The sequence below is a fragment of the Ammospiza nelsoni genome, chromosome 9 (assembly GCF_027579445.1).
Source record: "Ammospiza nelsoni isolate bAmmNel1 chromosome 9, bAmmNel1.pri, whole genome shotgun sequence".
Classification (NCBI taxonomy): domain Eukaryota; kingdom Metazoa; phylum Chordata; class Aves; order Passeriformes; family Passerellidae; genus Ammospiza; species Ammospiza nelsoni.
The window spans coordinates 15,260,767-15,282,536 of NC_080641.1; the positions used below are offsets into that span (position 1 = coordinate 15,260,767).

The window sequence follows — 21,770 nt, forward strand, 5'->3', positions numbered from 1 at the left end:
TGAAATCCAGAGAATCCAGAGTATTAAAGATACTTGGTAGAGTAGATGCAGACTGGAACAATACAGTTTGAAATCTCTACAGATTTTATAACAAACAACATTTTAAAATTAATCTGATTTAAAATATCTTGATGAAATTTTGAGAATATTGGATCCTTTCCTTTAGAAATCACTTAGCATGAAAGTAGTTCCTTACTGCATTTTCAGGGTCTAAAACTTTGACAATTCATTTTTTGAGGGCCTATTTTAGAAGTGTATTTAGTGCATGTAAGAAAAAGTGTTGTGAGATTTGGGGTTTTTTTCAGGTTTTTTTTTCCCTGGCTTTTATTTCTTTATGGAAAAAACCAAAAAGAATGACATATTCATTTCTCTTACCTGTCAAAACCCATAGCAAAGCCAAACAATTAAAAATGAGTCCCTAAATTTCTTTAAGATGTTAAATGATATATAGAGTGATGACTTTGACAAACAATGTTTTGCTCCTAAGAACATTATTTCAGTGAGCTGGCAGGTTTTAGTCCATCCTCCTATGCAGGTTGCACACAAGTGCAGGCAGTATGAAAGAAATTAGGACAGTGTCTATCTTCCAGCTGCCTGTCTTAATGAAATCTACAATCAATGGTTTTGGAAAAAAAAAAGCATGTAATATAAAAGGAATAAAATACAAATTCTGGAGTTATGAGGAACAATTCAAAATTAAACCAATATTTTTTAATAAATAAAATTTTAATCATTCATCTCAGCCCTGCATGTAGGAGTAGTGAATGATAAAATTCTTCCAGGAATCCCAGAGAAAGCCTTCTGTTTCATGGCTGATTGAGCTTTTTGAATAAACTGCACTAAATTATAGAGGAAAGTTAATAATTGCTGTTGATTTGTTCCTGATTTTATTTCATTAAATGCAATGAATGCTGCAAATTCATACCTCATGTAACTGTTGAGTACAATGGCATTATTTGAGGCATGAATTTGATTCAATCTGTTCATTACTTGGTTATGTTGTCTGCTTGTCTGACAGCTGCAAGCCATGGAAAAAAGATTAACCATCTTCCGCAAGTACTTTTTCTTTTCATGTCCTTTTTTTCTAAAATGCATATTTAACAAGGTTTTGAAATAACAATAGGATTAGATGCTTGAGAGAAAATTAGGTCATATATTTGTTAGATACAAATCTTGCAAGTAATTAGAAACATGGGTATCAAGCAATATTTGTATTCTGTACGGTTGCCTTTGTGTGGAGACAGTGGGGATTTCAGAATAGCCCAATCAGTGTGCTCTGCACTTTTACTCCATTACATTTATAGAATAATAGTAAGGATGGCTTTTAAACACCTCCTCTAAGGAAGAAAATTACCTGCATGTAACCCACATTTATAGGTGTCTCTACTTTTGGAATACTTTTACACTTCCTTACCATTTTTAGATATTTAAGTTGCAAGTTTAAATGTACTATATAGGTAACAAAGGAAATACAGCATTTACATAGAATCTTTTCAGCTGCTGTTGGCAGAAATCCTTAACATCAGTGACTACTTTTCTTAGTCAAGCAATTAGCATAACATGGGAATAAATGGTTATATATTAAAATATAGATAAGTGAATGAATATCCTAAATCTTGGAGCCAGTAATACTACCCTATAGTCTTAATTTGAACATAAGCTTAAATGTTTCACTGAATGAGATTAACTTTGCAGTAGTAACAGACAACAAACAAATTCTGGTTTTAAATACTTTTAAAACCAGAATACATAGACTGAAAACTGCCTCATGTATTTATGGTTTAAAAAATACATTGCAGAGGCTCTTACCTGAGTTTATACATGGGTAATGTTGGCCATTTATGGAGATGCACTGTAGACTATAGCAAATTTCCCTCTTTGTCCTGCCCCTTTGCTGCTTGTGCAAGATTGAGCACTGAATGAGAAACAAAAGCAAAGTCTATGTCTGAGGGAATTAAAATAGAGAGGTGAAATGCTGTGTAAAGCAACAATGAAAAGAAATCACAGGTGAGAAAAAGGTTCTGCAAGAGGGATGGAAGAAGAGTGGAAGAGAAGAGGATATCTGGGCAGATCAGGAACCAGGAGTGATTGATGAAAACAAGGGACAGCAGCGATGCGGACCAGAGGAACAGAGAGAGACTGGAGGGCTTGAGATAGGAGTCATGAAAATAGGGGGAAAAGGCCAGGAAGGAAGGAGAAACCATAGAACTGTGATCAAAGCCAAGTCAGAGGTGGAAAGGGAGGAAACAGAAGCAAACAGGAATGAAACAATGAAGGAAAATTCAGAAACACTTTATGGCCCAGCCTTGAACACAGCTGGAATGTTGAATTGGGAGACAGAAGGGGACTCTGCAGAAACACTTTCACAAGCTTGTGGCTTGGAGTCTGTCCCAGATGATTTCTGCTGGCAGGAAAGGGGTGGGGAATGAAAACTGCAATTCCTCAGGTTCAGGCAATGCTGCTATCAAGACTGGATGAACCTTTCAGAGCAGGAGCTCCTAGTATTGCCCTGGTCCTGTGCAGAGCCATTTAGCATGGGACAAACTGAAAGAGTAAACCTCAAAACAGTCCATGTGGCATGAAAAAATTTAATTTGCACATCATTCTAAGAGCAGTTTAAGAGTCTTCTTTATAGGTTTATTCAAAAATTATTAAGGAAAATCCTACATTTAATATCATCTTCAGTACTGGAAGGGTTTGATGAGTATTATAAACATATTACACAACATCTCTGCTTGCCAGGTGAAGGAAAGTCTCATCTCAGCAAAGAGAAAGATTTCAACAACAGAGTGGGGAAGGAGATTACAACAGCATCTTTCCTCCCCAAGGCCAAAAATTATAACAGAGATCAGCAAACTGCTTGGGACAAGATAGACAACACTGTCCAGTCTTTCACCAGGGAAAAACCTACAGCCTAAGCAGGACAGGTGTCCTTAAAGGCTGGTTGAGGCAGGTTGGATGGGTGGTAGCTTGAGAAAGTCCTTTCCTCTGGTCTAGGACCATCCAATTTGGGACACATTTGTCTTTAGAGAATGGAGTCACCAGCAAAGGTGAAAAGGGCAGGTATCAAACTCACATGCCCTAAAAAAGTGCTGGAAAACAATACTGCACAATGAAAATATCTTCCAGAGAGGAACGTTGTGAGAGGTGACTGTGGGAGCAGTGTCATCCAGACTGCACACTGTGCTCCAGCTGGCCACTTCTTACAGGTGGCACTTCCTCACGTTCTGTTTTGAGACAGGAAAAAAGAGCATCACAATTAATTAAAACCATAGATGAAGCTACAGAGATGAGCCAGGGAGTAAAGAGGGAACAAAGCAATTAAGAACTTTCCTGTTAAAAATTCACTAGGCATACTGTAAAATTCAGAGATTGTTATGCCCCTCAAAAGTGCAGCAGAGAGAAGCAGACACTTAAAAGAGCTTTCATTACTTACGTGCCTTTGGCTCCCTGTCAGGATACTGTGGAACTGGAAACAGCTACAGTAAACGTATTTTCTCTGCATTTGCCTTTCTTGACAAAACACCTCCAATATTTTGATCTCAAGAATAATCAGCTCTTTTGCATTTCCTTTTCAACTAACTGCAGACTTTTGCAAGTTAAAAATTAATGACAACTTCTCTTCCTCTTTTATTTTTTAAACAAAACCCTTCTGTGCTCTTTTCTGAAAAAAAAAAGTCTTTTTCCTACAACCTGTAACTATTAGTGTAAATGGCAGTCCCACCACTCTTTCTCCCTTCTTTGTGGTAACACACAAAATGAATTCCACCACAACCACCTGGTTTGGGGAAACCATAATTCTGGAAATGAAACATTGTGTTGTGTCCTTTACCACTATTATGGGCAGTCAGTCTGTTAGAACATATTGGACGATTATAGGTTAGTCTTTTCACACAAAGCCATGGGTTTCAAGTTAGCAGTAACCATCTATCAATTCTTGAGATTATGCCATGATTTACTGTCACAGCATCATGTATTCTCTGATTTTCTGCCTCCTGTGAAACATTGTGCTTTCCTTTTCTATTGATGTATCAACTATAATAGTTACAAGCAGCTACAGAAAAATCAATAGTGAACTTTCATTACTGTGCACATAAAGAGTACCATGCTGTGAGAGCACCTACTTCTTAAATAGTCACCAGCAGTAAGGTGCACTGTGGATGTCTGTTATTTTGGTCTAAATGAAGAATGTCTGAATTGAAAACAACAAATATCTAAGATTTTTGACACCACTGGATTCTATGTCAAGTTTTCCAGTACGTGATTTTTCTCCTGAAGTGTCAGGCTTGATCTGTACTTTCTCTACTCTTATCTGCACATTTTTTAATATAACTGACAGATGAAATTAATACCAAAATAAATTGCCAGGCTGTGCTTAACTTGGTTGGACAGAAGCAGTAAGAATTGTGTTAATCTTTGTTGAACTAGTCTGTCTTATTAGTCAAAGCAAGCTGACTGGTGAACAGACCAATAATCTCTGTGTTAAACACGAATAGCATAGAGTTGAAAGAGGCAACATAGTGTTATCACACACTCAGAGGTGCTCCTAGGAAGAGCACTGAGTTGCTTTTCAACACAAGGTTTTCAAAAAAATAGGGTGATTTTTGGTTTAAAAATACTTGCCCACCTCTGGGAACAAATTAACTTCCAATTTGCAAATGTAAATGAAGAGAGGCAAGAACAGTAAGCATGTGAGTGGACTGCTTGAAGGAGCCCAAGCCATTCAACGTTTCAGGTCATTTCCCCAGAAACTGGGCAGGAGCCCCTGCAGGGCAGGTGGGCAGCTCAGCTGCAGGAGTTAGTGGTAACTTTGGCATTGTGAGACTATGGTGATTTACAGCTGTAAATGCAGTGGTTGATGCTCAGTACCTTAGATTTGAGAGCCTGTGGATTTCCATAAAACTAAAGCATGAGGATGCACATATGTATGCACATCAATTGTATCCTGCCAAATGCTTATCTCACTGTCTGCCATAGCTCCAAGGCTACAGGAAAGCACATTTTCTTGGCTAGTGTGGATCTGGAGCCCCATAATTCATGCTCCTCCTGTTAAGCCTGTGACTGTGTTGTCCGAGGAAACATCTCATCCATATCTGACCAAAATATTTCAGTCTGAGCTGAGCAGTGAGCACAAATCTGCAGTTTTCCTGCTGCTGTTTCTTACTGAGCAATTGAAATGTTAAAAATGTGCTGAGGCAGTCCCTCACTGAGAGTGTCCAGTCCTTTCTGACCAGGACTTCCAGTTAAGAAATCAGAGGCAGCTGAAAAGTAAAACTCTCCCTTAAGAGCTGCATGTTTGAAATGCAGGTGTAAGAGTATTTGCTCTATTCCTCACTTCCCTACCCTGTTTGATTGATGAGTAACCATGCTGCCAGAGGGACTTTCAAGTGGGCTTTTCTTTTCATATCTGTATGTTTAAAAGTTTAAGGAATAAGGATGAAGAGCACATCTAAATCTTTGCAAAAATAATCAGCACACATTGGGTACCTCTCCAGTGTTTCCTACAGGCAGCACTGACACTTGCAGTGTAGTTGGAGGTGTCCCTATTTGGGCTTCTGTCGTCCCATTTGCCAAACCATTTCCACAACTAAGCTCAGACATCTGGGACAGTAAAAAGTGAAATTTGCAACTCCCTCTCAGATCAAATGTCAGAAGCAATGTGTTCTGAAATAGTGCAGCAGAAAATTCTCTCTGCTGGTAGGGTTCATTGTCCAAAAGGCAATACTGGCAGTACTCCTTTGCACATTTAAGCAAATTCATGGGCTGCTGCAGTCAGGTGTGACAGTGATCTGGTGACTGGTACATTCCTGTACATACATGATATTACCAAACTTGTTGGTTCTTTTCATCTAAGCCAGTGTGGTTTTTTGTCAGTGCTAATTTGATAGGGGATTGAAACAGCACCAGCTTCAGTGTACCATCAATGTCTTGTGAGCTGTCTGCAGCTACATTTACCTAGAAAATAACTGTAACTGCCTAAAAGAGAGTCCACTTCTCAATAATAGCAGAATTCAAGTGTTTGGATAACAGGCATCGTGTATTTGTTTCTACTGTAGTGCTTTCAGTACTGAGCAAATAAATAAAAGCATTTAATTTTTATGCTATCTCAGCACAATTATAAAAGAAAATAGTTCTGTTACTGATTTCCACTTCCTGTATCTTACACAGGCAGAGGTGATTATCTTTTTCATGTTCTTTCTAAACTAGAATCAGCTTCCACTGTTGCAACTTGGTTCAGTGAAAAAAACCTCAAACTGTGTGCAAATATTGGCACACAGAACTAGTAAAACCATGTCTTGAAAAGTCTCAGAAAAGGGTAAAAAGAGGTTTTTGAAATCGATGACTAAAAGACAATTAGTTCTCACACTAAGCCTTGTCTGAAAATAGTGCAAGAGGCCTAAAACTCTGAATTATTGGTCAATTATGTTGACAGAAAATCATAGCAGAGTGCTGTACCTCTTAGATCGGCACATCACTAAAACACCTTTCCTTAATTCTCCTTCTCTCAATGAGAATATATTATTATAATTTTTGCTCCTGTGGGAATTTAGATTTAACAAAAGAATAAAGCCAAACAATATTCAACCAGTAATAAAAATCTGGTATGAAGTTCAACCATTATCTGGAAATCACTATAATGATATAATCCAAACTGGCTGGTCTAATATTTTTTAACAAAGTTGAAAAAGTTTGAAATATAATAATTAAATGCAAATACAGTTCTGATCCCAAAGACCAGAAGAATGCCTTTAAGCTAGTATTTATAACAAGAGCTATTCGACTGAGCTCTCTTGTAAATTTTATCATACCTGAGGCAGTTTTCCTCAGTCGATTAGCTGGAAAGCTGAATATATCCTGAGGCAAACCAGACATCTAGTACAGGCTAAATTCAACTACTGGAGCTTAAATTTGGCTTAATATATCCCCACTTGGATCTGCCTGTTTAATTCTCTTTCATATGATAACATTGGTTTATTCATAGTCTGGACTTGCCACCTGAACAAACTGTACCTCATATCTTATTCTAATGGAATAGGAAAACTTTGCAAAAACCACAAAAGTTCCTGACTGAAAATCTAATTCAAATTTGGGATTAAAAACTGTTTTGTGAAGTGACTACAAGATTTGTACAGAGAGATTTTTCCCCTAAGGAGTACTGCCTTTTATGATCATGCATTTTTTATAATCTGCAGAGACAGATGGGCTTTATAAAAGGATAGAGCCTGATACTCAAAAGGGTTTCAGTGGCAGCTGCATTTCTGTGTTTTAACCTCAGTAGAAATTTATACACTATATTTTTCCAGAAAATATTTATATTTCTTCTTTTTGGACTATATCACCCCTTGGTCAACTTCCAGTGGCAGCAGCATAAGTACCTCCAAGATTAATCTGTTCCATTATTCCTATTTTAAACAGTACTTGAGTAGCAAGAGAGGGATAGAAAGGGAAAAGACAGATAATGTGCCAGCTTCTCATGAGACCAATAAAGGCAAACATTCAGAAAAGTTACAAATGTCTAGGCAAAAGCAGAGAAAAATTTTTCTAGGTAAAAGCAAATCCCTCAAAAATTTTCATTCCTTATTTTCTAAATATTCCACTTCTTCTCACCTAAATAATAGACTGGTTTTTCGTCTTCTTAAAACTATACCACACTATTATTGCAATTTGCATATAACACCCTTTTTGCCTCAGTTTGTAACTTCAAGGACTTTGTATGATGTCCTATCACCATTCCCAGGAACTTCATAAATATTTATGACTTCTTAAACTATTCACACCCTACAAATTGCAGGCATTGACAGATAATTCCCTTAAAACACCAACAACTCTGTGTGCTATTGAAGATTCAAAGGATGTTGCAGAAATTAACTGGGGAAACTCTTTGGTTCAATAAATTTCCTACTTAGTCTCATTTTTTAGCTCATCAGAAACCTAATTTCTGCCTTTATGAAATTTTATACTGTGATACTACTTCTCTGGCAGATTTGCCTGTATGTAAACATATATATATATAAAAACTTGGTGATAGGATAATTAGCACAGTAGCTTTGTTACCAATGCTCATTCTAACTGAATATTCAAAGAAAAAAAATTTATTGCCCAAACATATATTATGGCCCTGGAATGAGGCGAGGAGTTCAGAAAAAGAATGAGTTTTGACTCACCTTCTTTCTTGGTTTATCTGCGAGACCTTCACTAAATCATTTCTGCCCTAGTTTACCAATGTGTGCTCACATACAAATATGACCATGCCTCCACAAGACAGTGGTTACAGATTTTTATCCTAGAAAAGAGAGATTTAGATTGAGACATTTTTTCTAGAATTGATCTGTCATTTACCTTAAGCAGTCACTAGATCAAACACACAAACAAGTCTAGAAGCAGGAACCAGAAAGCCACATCAGCCCAGGCAGGTTCCCTTTCCACCAGCCTACAAAGGCAGGCAGGAAATTTGGGCTTTATCACATGGGGTTAATTTTTCCAATGCACCAGCAGAGCTTCAACCTAAAGACTGAAGCACACTTTCACTGAGAACAGCCTGTAGCAAGCAATACCAGAGATCACCCATTTGGCATGGTGAGAGACTCCAGTTATTTGGGGATTTCCTTGAAGACACAACACAGCAACTGCTCTCCAAACTCCTGTTCTTCTGTCATGTCTTCAAAGAAAGCAGCAGCTACTCTTTTATATGGAACATAATCCTATCATAATATTTATGAATGCTGAAGCATGGACCAAAATACCTACAGAATAAACCTTTGGGCCATGGATGAGCTGCCCTCAGTCCCAGATGAGCAAGGGACAAGAAACATTTCACTGCTGACCCACAGGACAGGAGCCAGGCTGGGACTCCAGCAGGGGCAGGACTGCAGGCAGGGAGGGAGCTTTGGAAAGTGAAAGAAAGTGAGGTGGTAGTGGAGTTTAAGCATGGCAAAGCTGAAATGCCAGCAGTGGAACCACTGTTTCGTGTTGTGTTCTGTCCCCACATCTCCTGGGCTGGGGCACAGTTTCATCCCCACTGGTTCCCCATACCCCTGGCTTATGGATCTACCACCCCTGGCTTTGTGGCTGTACCTGGATATATTTTTTTCCTCCCAAGTTGCAGTGAGAAATGCTGGACTTTGTATTTAAGGGTGTAGCTGGCTGTGGAATTTGGGATCTGTGAGCAACTCTTCCATCAGAGCCCTAGCAGGATCTTGTTTTATTGTGTTTCAATGGCCACAGTATCACGTATGCTTCATGTGCAAGTAATAAGGATGTTGGTTCCTGGGGTGTCAGGACAAGAAGTGAGTGGAGGTTTTGTTTGTTTAACTTCCAAGAGAGTACATGCAGCCTGAGCTGCTGAAAGTCAAGCTGTTTTATTTTCCTGAGTGATGACTCAGTAATTACACCAGTCATAAAGATTCAAGAAATCAAATTAAGCTTTGCCCTTTGTCTTTACTGGTACGGTAAGAAAATAAACAACTGAAATGCAGTAACCTACTTCCACATTCGCACAAGGACAGGAATCCACCTTTTTTGCCCCGTGTCTCTCTTCCCATTGCAGAGCTAACAGTGCCAAAAGCATTTATAAAATTACTCACAAAATCAATAAGCATGGTTTTTAACAGACATCAGGAGCTTCTCAGTAAGAATCCATCATTTTACAATCTTTTTAGAACAGAAGAATAGGTGTCAATATTTTAAATAGCATTAGAAAGAAGCCTACCACTATAAAGCAATATGAAAATGTTTCAGTTGAGTCTCAGTTCTTCTGAAAGAAAACAGAAGTCCATCAAGATTGAAAACTGAGGGAGTGAAATAGGATCCAGACTAGGAATTGCAGCTTGTTCTCCTAAGTATCTTGTTCTCACTTTAAAAATATACACAGTCTTGCCCAATACTTGGGCATGAATGAAACATTCTGCTATAGAAGAATTTAATTAAGATTTTCAAAACAATGTGCCCTTTATCAGATGTTACATTCAACTGAAAATGAAAATTACTTTATGACCCTAATAAATAGTCAGAGATCGACTGCTGCACTGTTACAGACAGCTTAGCCACTGCCAAAAAAGAATCATAAAGACAGGAAAAGTTTTCTACACATTCAGTTTGGACTTGGGAGTCTTAAGAAAAGTGCTTTTTGTTTTACGCTGTAGAGGTTTTTCAAGGTTTGGAAAGTGCTAAATATATGCAGCTTATCACTGATTAAAAAACATCTATCAAGAATTGTTTCCCATGAATTCTAAGTGAATAATATTCAGCACAGTCCTGCTGCAATAAAATTGAGGGGAATTTTGTAGTAAGGAGCTTATCTTTACTATAAATCTTCCTTCATTACAGCATTTTGTCTGTCAAGAAGGCTTAGCTATAGAATGGCATGCATCTGCCTTCATGACAGATGTGCTATATGGAACTGCTGCTGTTGCCCTTAGTTTCAGTGAAGGAGAATTGTGGGTAATTTTCAGAGATTGGCACTTTACCAACCATTAGTACACTTGCCTTCAAAAAAAATGTTTGCCACATGTTAAAAATCTACCTGTGTTTTAAGTCCTATAATGCACAGATTTTGCAGGGCTAGCAGAAAGTAGGAAAAAGTAGTACAAAACTGTTCAAATAGAGGGAGTTTGTTAACATCACCTCAGTCCTTTTTAACTCCCCTTCTTTGAACTATTTTGGGGTAAAAATCTTCATCAGAACTAACATATTCCATCCTCAAGCTCACATGGGAATTGGCCTCACCCAAAAGGCCCTGACGAGAGCCCCAGCCACGTGAGGAGGTACAGTGTCGCTTTCCCTGATAAAACAGAATGTTTCTAGGCAGAGGCAATGCTGCTTCTCAAGCCGTGCAGCATGGCTGCGAAGAACCAGGCAAACCTCTCAGAAGCCAAGCCTGAAGGCCATCCTGGCCAAAAGCAGCCTCAGCAGAGTTTGGAAGATGTAACAGTATCAATGAGCTAATCACTCCTTGCAAAGAGCTGCTAAGTGTTAGAGGCATTGGGTTTCAATAAAGCCCTGAAATGAGGGGGCTCATCAGCCCCCTCGGGTGAGGAAGCTCAGGCCAGGGCTGGTAACAAGCCCTAGTGCCCGGAGTATCCATGAGACTGGAAGCAACCTTGTGAAAGGGAAAAATCCTCTTTCCCATGGAGAAACCCAAAATCTTATTTTGTCCTTGCAATGGTGCAAAACGCAAATGAGCTGTGTTCACACCTCTTCATTGCTTCATGTAGAAACAGCATTGAATAAAAGACATGAGCAGTAAAATTTAACCAGCTTTCTCTGGGAAATATTTAGTGCTCCCAAGGAGTTACTATTTTTCAAAGTTAAATCTCCCATTCTGTTTCATTTTTCTTTTTAAAATTCCCAGACCAAAGGAAACTCTCTATAGATTAGTACATCCCCAAATTTTCAGTATTTCATGTCTGGAATATGAGAGGGAGAAAATCTCTCTGAAACCTAAATATTTTTCCCCTCTAAAGACCAGACCCATTTTGGGGGAAAATATGCAAAAGTGTTCTCCCTGGGCTGAATGTTGTGTGCAGTTTCAGCTTAACACACGGTTTTATGGCAGATATGGAAAATAATCAAAATGGGGGATATCTGGGAATACTGGCAGATCTTCACTGTGACTGCAGAGCAGATCCTGACACACTATAATACCGTTTTTGTCTTAATCGTCAAAAGTAAGCTATAGAGAACAAAAATTCTTTGTCTGACAGAAAAGCAATTGCTATTTCTTGTAAAACATATAATATATTCCAGAAGACCTAAGGGTTTACTTTTCAATAAGGATAGAAAAAGATGCGTGCCCCACTGTGAGCTCACAGTAAGGCTGTTTCATGTAAAAAGTTGGTAATTAGTCCCTGAGTGAATAAAGTAGAAGAGCTAAGAGACTGATACTTACTGTAGCAACACAAAACACTTTTTCTAGCTGCTAGGATTTAAAGGGTGTGTGGGTGGGAGGGGGGGACCTACTCCTACTCATTTAATTTACAAGCATTTAAACTTCAGAAAATGATTTCTTGCATTAAGCTTAAACATGTGTACTTTAAATTGTTACTAACCGATGTAAAGATCAGTAAGAGACATTCCAGTTTAAAAAAAAATATAACAGGAATGAGGAATTATGCGAAAGGATAAGGGATGCCGTGCTGTACACATCAGTAGCAGATTTCACGCTCATTGTACTGACTGCCTTCAGCAGCTACACCAGCATTGCTTGGTGTCTCACCAAGTTAACTCCTCAGCAGTCTAAGGAAATACTTGTAAAACCAAATCTGTTTGGCCAGAGTTCCATAATAAACACCAAGCACAAAACCAAACTCAAACCACAGGAAAACCATCTACTTAAACCGCAACATTATTATTTGTATCACTGCCAACCAATACTAAGTACCATCAGCGAACACAGTACCATTTCTTGTTCTACCTGCATAATTTGAAGGTACTGGAAATAACTTCATATTCACATGTTTTCCTTTGTTATTACTCATCTTAACCAGAGCAACAGTTTATGATTCTCTCTAAAAAAAAACACATAATTTTTATTGCAATTATGGGTTCAGCAACCTATTTCTGACAACATATAAGTATCCAGGAGAGCTTGAGAGATGACAGTGGAGTTTTACACAGTGCTCTCAGCACATATCCTTTGACTTCTCTCTGTTCAGATTGTCTCATTTGCTTTATTGCAGCATTCACTTGAATATGAGATAAGAACAGACATCAAAAGTCATATGCAGAGATCTTGGTCACTTCACAACTTCACAGAGACTCACCCCAAATCAGGTTACCCCTATGTCCCTACTATTGTAATTGCAGTCCTGAAAGACATCTACACACAAATGAATTATGTAGTGATGTCCTAAATTGTAATTACTTGGACTGTCCCTGATTCAGTATAGAAATTCAAGAAAATCTACATATTTCCCCTGGTTAACTAATAACATCTTGTTTACAATCACTGAGCCTCACCACAAATCGCAAGAACTTGTTTAGAGGAAAGACATTAAAAGTATTTCTCCAGGCTGAATGTGGCACAGGAGCCCAGAACTACTTTTGTTTACTGTTATTATAAACTGGACTTGTTTCTAAAGCTTGACTGCAGTGCTTATTTTGCCACATTGAAGGAACTGTCCCAAGATGAGGAAAAAGACCAGCACAGACCTTCCCCTGCAGTTCTGCAATGCTCATGGGACTCCCTGAGGCCACAGAGCTGACAGGGGTACAGGAGCACCTCACACTGCACCCGTGCACCCACTGCCAAAAGCCGCTGATCCTGGGTTTGGGGGTAATATATAATACATAAAATATGCCTCCTCTTGTCTTGGAGTATAGCATCAATTCAGCTAAAAACAGAAGAATAAGTGTCTCTAAAACACATATTAAACTTGCTGCATTTTAGAAAAATATTGAAAGTTTGCAATTATCAGATTTTGTTTCTTCTTTATCTCTGTAAAAATTTATCTTGTGATTTTTCAATAAATATATAATCCACACAATAACATTTAAACAGGGGGTAAAAATAATAATGAACCTGGTTTTCCAAGAAAACAGCACAATCTCATACACAGTACGGCTTAAAATAGACAGAGAGTAACAGAAAGATACCCTTTGAATTTAAAGGGGGTTGAATAAGATAACGGTTTGTAAAACTTCCTGACTTTTTAAAGTTATTTTTACAGAGGAAAAAAGTTCTAAATACTGGTTCTGAAATCATCATACATTTTACCTTGCTGTTTCAGTTTAATCAGTAAACAGTTCAATCTCTAGCATAGTCCCTGTTTTCTGTGGGAGTTTTTATGTTGTAGCAATTCATTCATGACTATATTTTGCATCTGAAACAACCTATTTAAGCTAATTGTGATAGGTAATACTGTTTCTTTTTAGCTTTATAAAAATATGCTTAGAACACCCAATTTTTAAACCAGGTTACACTAGCTATAAAATACCTTGGGAGTTTTCTGTGGGTACATAAAATAATAAACAGCTATATTTTATATGAGAAAATGTCCAGTGTAGTACAGGAAAACATGATTATCCAAAGATCTCCAGAGACACTGGCAAAAAGACTTTGGATAAATGAGTTTGAATAGCTAAGGGACCAGGCATAGCAGCTTTGAAGTTTCCAGTCCTCTTCACTTGGGATAATGTAAAGTTCAGATGATTCTTGCTTGACAGCCATCACAATTTCAGTATTACTGGCAAGTTCCTTAAGTCAACTAACTGGTGGATGTTATGTCCCCAGTTCCCAACCAAGCAGCACAAATTCAGGAGTCACTGGCTTCATTTTCACAGTGAAACTGGGACAGGAAAGAGGCAGGCAATAACAAGCCCAGCAGGAAGCACTGGCCCCGGTTCATGCAAGAGGGAATCCAGCGTGCAGCTGGCAGCCAGCACATTCCAGAGGGGCTCCTGCTCACAGCCTGGAACTCTGCTCGGGAGGCTCTGTGTGCTGCCACCGGCTGCCACCGGGACCCTTGGCATCTTTCCTATTCTCTTGTTCTAAAGACAATATTTTTCTCCTCCAACCATTTCCCTCATGTTCCAGCACAAAGTTATATGCAGAAACCAGTATTTGCTCTCTTTAAAGCACTTCTAGGAAAAGCTGCAGTGAGACCCAATTTACACAGGCGCCCAGGCTCCCGAAGGAGCAGGTGACCAATGTGTGTTCCTGTTTTGCAAAGGAAAACACTCATTTCCCCACAATCAGAGGCTGGCATTTACAATGAACCAAATTCTGCAAAATTCTCCATCTCCCGGGCTCCAAAAATATCCCCAGATGAACAGATTTGTCTTTATACAAAGTGAATAAGCAGCAGAGCTGTGCCCAGTAGCACCATGCTCTAGCCTTACAAGAAAGTGCTGCAGTACTCTACTGATGGTAAAAATGATCAAACACAACCAAAACAAGCTCTCCCAGCAAGTGCTCTCTAATCAGCTCCCTCTTCCTGCATTAGAGCAGCACTCTAATTTGCAAGCTTTAGAATAACTTCTGCATTTACCAGACATGTTAAAAGACAATTTCATCCGAGTGGTTTTTACACAGGGGAGCAAACAATGAGGAGATAATATACTGGCATTTATCTCTGACCAGCATTTCCAGAGCTTGAACTTGCTGTATAGGAACAGAAGATGATCAAACAGAGGCAGAGTTAACAAACTGTACCTGCCGTGCTGATGTAAATGCCCCGTTGTCCAATACCAGAAAAAAAAAAAAATCAGTGTTGGATTTCAGAAACCATATGCAGGTTAAAGGGCACCATTCTTATCTAGTATTCTACCCAAAGGACAATGATTTCATTTTATAAAGATCATTAGTCAGTGAAATATATATTTTAGAGAGTTTCTAGTAGGGAATATTATTTTGGCAGTCACTGGAGTGTACCAGATGGTTCATTAACATAGGCTAGACAAGTCAAAGGCTTTCAGAATCATTTTGAAAATGTCAAACAGAAACAAGAGCACTGTCACTTTTTATTAGAATTAACTACATCATACCCTGGACACAGATTTCACCTTGGGTCAGAAAAATTAATACAGAATTATATGAATTGTGTAACATAGTAGGTTAAAGATAGGGCTTCCTCTTGGGACTCATTTGCTAGCAATATATTATGGTCTTCTACTTTAGGAATCCTCAACCTTTCTTTTTGTTAGCTATGAAAAGAGCTGACCTTGCTCAGACTCCATTGGTGTCTAATTGATTTGAGGTATATGCAGAATTTCAACAAGACACTCCACTAAAGCTCTTTTGTGATCATTTTCCCAGGAAAGTTGGCAAAAGAGTTCACTGAATATTCAGCAGCTTGTAAAGTATGCTTTTGTCAGGAGGCAAAAAAATACATCCATTTAGTGAAACACTGACTTCATAAACACGAATTAAAATGCAACTGAATTGTTACCTGGGTTTTTTTCTGTCTTTTTTTTTATTATCATTCAGATGTCAAAAACCTCGAGAACTTCCAGCTTGTGGAAGGTGTTCAGGAACAAGTGAATGCTGCTCTGCTGGACTACACCATGTGTAATTATCCACAGCAAACAGACAAATTTGGGCAGCTTCTCCTGCGACTACCAGAAATCCGAGCCATCAGTATGCAGGCCGAAGAATACCTCTACTACAAACACCTGAACGGGGATGTGCCGTGTAATAACCTTCTCATTGAGATGCTGCATGCAAAGAGAGCATAAATTATACCCATTAGAGCTTCTGCTTTCAAGGAAAAGAAATTATTCTGAACTGCTCCAAGCAACACTAATTAAAATGTGGTTTTAAGACTTTGCAAAATGGTGTAATAATCAAATACTAATAGTAAATAAGTGATGTATCAGGGTATTTGTATTGCAAACTGTGAATCATATGCTACACATCCCCAAAGGAATCTATATAGGACTTTATACTGGAGTGAACTTACCAAGTGGATACCATCACCAATGTCAACAAGAAAAAGGACAGAATGATCGTTGTATATTTAACTCTGCTGATTGCCAACATGAAGAAACCTAGGTGAAAAAAAACCTGATCTGTATTATTGAGCTAAGATGGTAGGGAATTTGAGTGCACTAAATTCCTTCACTGCATAGAAGGACTCATAAAACAGTTACAACAGATGCAAAACTGCATCTACAGCATCTTCTGTCATCCTTACAGGGACCCAACACTTACTTCTTCTGTGCTAAATGATGTGGCATCCATTGAACAAGCTGTAAAAGAGAGCTGGCCTAGGCCACGTGCTGTGGCCACCAAACCCTCCGAGGCTGGGCCTGCTTGTGGGGCCTGCAAACCGCTCCTAAGAGGAGTCTGGGATCCAGTTAGATTGGCATTCTTAACTGTGCTCTGAAGTTCGTTTTGTCACGTGTTCATGTCGTTCTACCAGGCAGTATCCCTCTTCTACTGCTCTTATCAGACAGCTGTTAAGCAGCTAAGGAAATATTCCAAAATAAATTAGCCAATTCAACTGCATACTCAAGATGGCTCCACTATATATTCATGGTTGTTTCCAAATAAAGAAAATAGAGATATTTCAGCCATCCCAAACAACACTTTCTTTGACAAGAAAACAGAAATAAGAACACCAAATACTGGTGTTAAAAAACTAAAAATAAATTTTTAAAAGAATTTTGTAATAAAAGAAGTGACAAGTGAGTTGTACAACTGGATGATGCCAGGGAGCTTATTAAGAAATTATCTTTAAAATTGCCAGTCATTTGGAAACTAAATTTCAACTCAAACATCCAATATCTAACGAAACTTCCTGTTTTCAAAGTTAGGTAATATACCTATTTTACGCAAAGAAAGAAGAGTGATACTGCTGTGTCTGTGTAGGCCAAAGTCTGCTGCAGAACAAATATTAGAAAAGAACAAACACTTCTCTCTCTGTCCAAATGAAGATATCAGTATTAACATGTAGTGCCACATTTATAAGTCTTGCCTTATTTCATTACCCTAAAGGTAACTGCGCAGGTGTAGATCAACATACATTTCAAAATAAAGTATTAATCTCTAGCATTAACAAAAACATAGTGTTTACATTCTTTAGGTCCTGTGGGGAAAAACTGTGATAAAATTGCAGAGCAGTGATTTCCTTATTATTTCTTTTAAATTGGTAATTATTTTACCAGTACTTAATTACTGTATGTCGTGAGACACTAAAATCAATAGGGGTATTTCATTTTTACTTTAATTTTTGAGATTATTGGCTGCACAATCACTTGTAGAAACTGTATAAAATCCTAATACTTTAATTTTTTTTCATGAAAATTGCTGGCTTTTGAATAGTTTATTTATATTGTATATGATAGTTTTCACTGTAGACAATTATGATGCTAATTTATTGTTCTTTGGTTTCATCTTTATATAAGATATAGCCAGAATGAAGAAGCCAAATATATGTGTTTACTGTAGCATGTCTTCAAGTTAGTGGAACATAGTTCAGGGACACAGAAGGGTCTTTACAAATTAAAATCATTCACTTGATTAAATGTCTGTAAATCTTCATAATCCTAAATGTAGTTTATTTAAATCTATTGTAAATTATGTGAGTTGTAACTTTTTCTGTTTCATGTGAACTTGAAAAGGTGCATTTCTCTCACTTTTGTCCAATCATTCATCCATTGTATACCAAAGACATCAGTTATTACATCTGCATTAGTACGAAGCACACTATTTAACTGCCTGTATTAATCAGCTCTAATATTCTGTCCATGCATAGGGTACCAACACAGCAAAGCCAAGTGTCTGCAACTCCTACATGCCTGTCTTGTACCACAGCACACACACACTGTCCTACAGACCTGGAGCAAACCGAGCACAGCCCCTCAGCATCCCCCAAGGCAGACAGAAACACTACTTATATACCAGTGGTCTCCCTCAAACAAACGAAATTAACAGAATAGTGAAGATTGATGTGGCTGTGAAATACATGAACAAGATAAGTGTGGTCATTCTTTCCTTTCAGAAAGAAAAGCAAAGCATTAATTCAAGTGTTTGCATTCTCTTTTTTTTTCCTGTTGAAATGCTACAGTGAACTTCACTGAATATTAAGGAAAAAGCTGAAAAAATATTGCTAAATATTCATAGCACCATTATCCATATACAGGACAGAAAAATTAAAATATGAATGTAGAAGAAAGGAACAATTTAGGCTCATGAAAATGCTCTCAGATAATTGAACATATATTTGCCCCCATGCAGGGTTCCAAGAATCCCATTGTATTGTCCGAAGTACACGAACAAAACAAAACAAAAAACAAACCACGAAAAGAACCTGCTCACGTTAATTGTTAACTACTTTGCAACCAAGCATTTTCTTCTGACTGCCTTATTGATTACAGGATATATTAGTAAAAGCAGACTAAAATTCAAAAAGGTTTAGCTTTGGCTGGTTTATTATAGTTGTTCTGTGTTTGTAAACAGACAATCTGTAAAGTCTGATTATTTGTATTACAGATGTTCTGCAGCTGCCTTGGATTTAAATCCACGCAACTCTTAGAATGTGCAGTGAGTTACTTGTTGAAGTTGAAGTTCTCTTACTGTATCAGTGAAATACATATTGTCATGTCAGTTCTTGCCAAGAGTTTCTCATCACCAATGGAATTATTTTTTTCAGTATTTCAATAAATATTGATATGCCCGTGCTGATTACTTTATAATTGTCTTTATAATACCACCATTCCACTGAAATGAAGCATCAGTCAAAAATCAGTTACTCAGAAGAAAAGACTAAAATGCAGCACAAATATGAACACCAAAGAGAATTTGATACAAGTGGAAGACAAGTGTAGAGAACAGCACCTTCAAAAGCTCAGACAGCAACTGGGACATTGCCTAGGCTGAAGCCAAGTAAATACAGCTAAAACAGTTTAGAAAAGCTGGCTCTCTAACCAGAAAGAAATTTACTGCTTAATACTTTCAAATTATTACCTTTGATCTCATACTACTTTACATGTACCCACAAAGAGTTAAGCAGCCAAAGCATCAGGGAGGGAAAATGACAGAACAAAAGAAAATCAGGTAACAGGATCCAGCAGAGCTCAGGATAACCTCTCAGCAATGTAAATACATGGCAGGGCCAGGGGCAAACCCACAGCTTCCAACATAACTGCCAGTGCAGGCTGCCAAGGAGACAGATGTTACTGCTACTAGAGGAAAATATTTTCCTAAAGTTGCCCTCTGGCTCATTTGACTGCTGTTCTGAGAACAGGAGGTGAAGTGGTCCAAGAGAGCTTGTCAGCTCTACCCTACTGTTCTGAGACCCAGTCCAGTGCTTCTCCTGAACTGTCTGGTAGTTGAAAGAGGGCTGTTCTCTCAGGTGCCAAATGTCAATGCTTCAAGGGAAAAAACAGGGCTATAATTAGTTATTTACAAATCCTGCACTTGAATGAAACAAAGCTGGTTTAGTGTAGCAATAAAAGCAGAGTAAAACACAGAGGATTTGGTGGCTTACAAATGAGAAAGGATTATTTTAACTTTTAGGAATCATAACGGAAACCCATGGTTTTGCAGAGACCCAGGGGAGATTTCAGGGTTGATATATTTTAGATAGTTTTCCTTACAAGAGATACATTTTGGTGAGATATATTTAGTATACACACTACATGTTTAAAGTATGAGGGGATTTATTTTTAACTGAGTTTGACACTGCTTCTGGAACAATCTGCTGTATGTTTTTATTGGAAACATGGAAAGAGTGAGTTCAATGTAACACAGGTCAAGCCAGTACAATACTTGGTGATCCTGACAATTTCCTGGAATACTGAATAACACTCTATTAACCCCTACATTGAAGTCCATAGTCTAAATACATCACAAGAGTTCTAACAATATTTTTACCTTCTCTGACAGAGTTGCTGTTTTTTTCTAGGGAAATTCCATATAGCTGCATCTGTAGGAATTTGGGATGGCAAACAGCATTAAACTAACTAGCTAACCAAGAAAGTTGCAGATAAACTTTTAGGGGCAGATCCTAGAGCTGTATTACACTATGATACTGGCATGAGCCCAAATACTTCTGTGACAGTCAAACAAATTCAGCTGCACTTGAGTGGAAAAAAGATCCATTTTCTAAGGGCAACTTGTCAACAACAAAAAAATTTCCTTAATGATAAGGGTAAAAGGGGACCTGACCCTCAGATGGAGTACACAGCTGATGCCTACTCTGATGCCAGTGGATATCAGCAGAAGACAGCAGCACTAGAAGCTACTTGATAGATACAGTCTGGTCTGGCACACATTGGTAGGACAAGATGTAGATTCTCTGCATCAAACACACTTTGCAAACCCTTGGGTTTGCTCCAGTACATAACAAAATTCTCTCTATTTTACTGACAGCTTTGAAGTCTGGCATGCAAGCTTGAGCTTCCAACAATAGGTGAGTTTTCACCATTGCCCCAGGAAGGCCCTGACCCACTTCCATTTCACTGTAACTTCCCTAAATCCTATTTAAACTGCTGTAAACCTGTGAACGTCCTGTGTGTGCCCCAGGAGATAATTCAGACTTGAAGTAAAGCAAGGTGGTGGAGCACAAGCTCCTGATGTTGTCTGTATTCATGGAGGCCTAGACCACTGCTGCCCTGCCTCAGCAAGGACTGCAGGGTTTACCATTAGTTGCTAATAAAACAGAGGCCAAAACAAACAGCAGTGGAATCAAAATTGTGTCCATTGACATCTTGCCCTCCCTGTGTTCAAGATCAGGGTGTAAACGGGTGAAATGCCTCTCAGGCTGAGGAGCAGCCTGTCAGAATGCTTCCAGTAACACTGGCTGCTTATCATGCTGCTGCAGACCAGAACCTTCGCAGAGCAAGAGCCTCCCTGTGCGGTGTTCACATCAATCACCCTGCCACTGATGCTGCTGAACATTTGCTGGATACCACCAGTCCAGGCTGTCAGTTGCAATTAGCCACCAAAACAGGGACTCTGCAGCAGAGGGAATAAAGCCTGTTTGTGGGAAGGACCCCAAACAAGCTGCTGTTTGTACAACAGAAAATGCTGACGGCCATTCAGTAACTGCTGGCATGCCTACAGACGTGTGCACACCCCCCATGCCACCTCTGGGAATTCCTAAAGCATGCTCAAACATCCAGTACTTCTGTTCCTATAGCAAATATTTTATGAGGCACAGCTCCCTGAGGGACATTGAGTTTCAGTCATAGCACAGATCGAGTCCTCCTTCGCAGTGGTGTCCTCCCACTCATACAAGCAGAAGAGTGCTGGTGCAGAACAGCACAGAAGTGAGGCAGGCATTTCAAATCAATACCCTGGTGTTTATACCTTGCACTACATCACAACA

At 38.6% G+C, this 21,770-nt stretch overlaps 1 protein-coding gene across 1 annotated transcript in view; it reads left to right on the forward strand.

The window, feature by feature from the left end:
• NR5A2 (nuclear receptor subfamily 5 group A member 2) overlaps window positions 1-19,086 on the forward strand; it is an 87,228-nt gene extending 68,142 nt beyond the window's left edge. The window contains exon 8 of the mRNA XM_059478171.1: window positions 15,926-19,086. Coding sequence (XP_059334154.1) covers window positions 15,926-16,173 — 248 coding nt within the window. The 3' untranslated portion in view covers window positions 16,174-19,086. The remainder of the gene's footprint in view (window positions 1-15,925) is intronic.
• The last annotated feature ends 2,684 nt before the right edge of the window (window positions 19,087-21,770 follow it).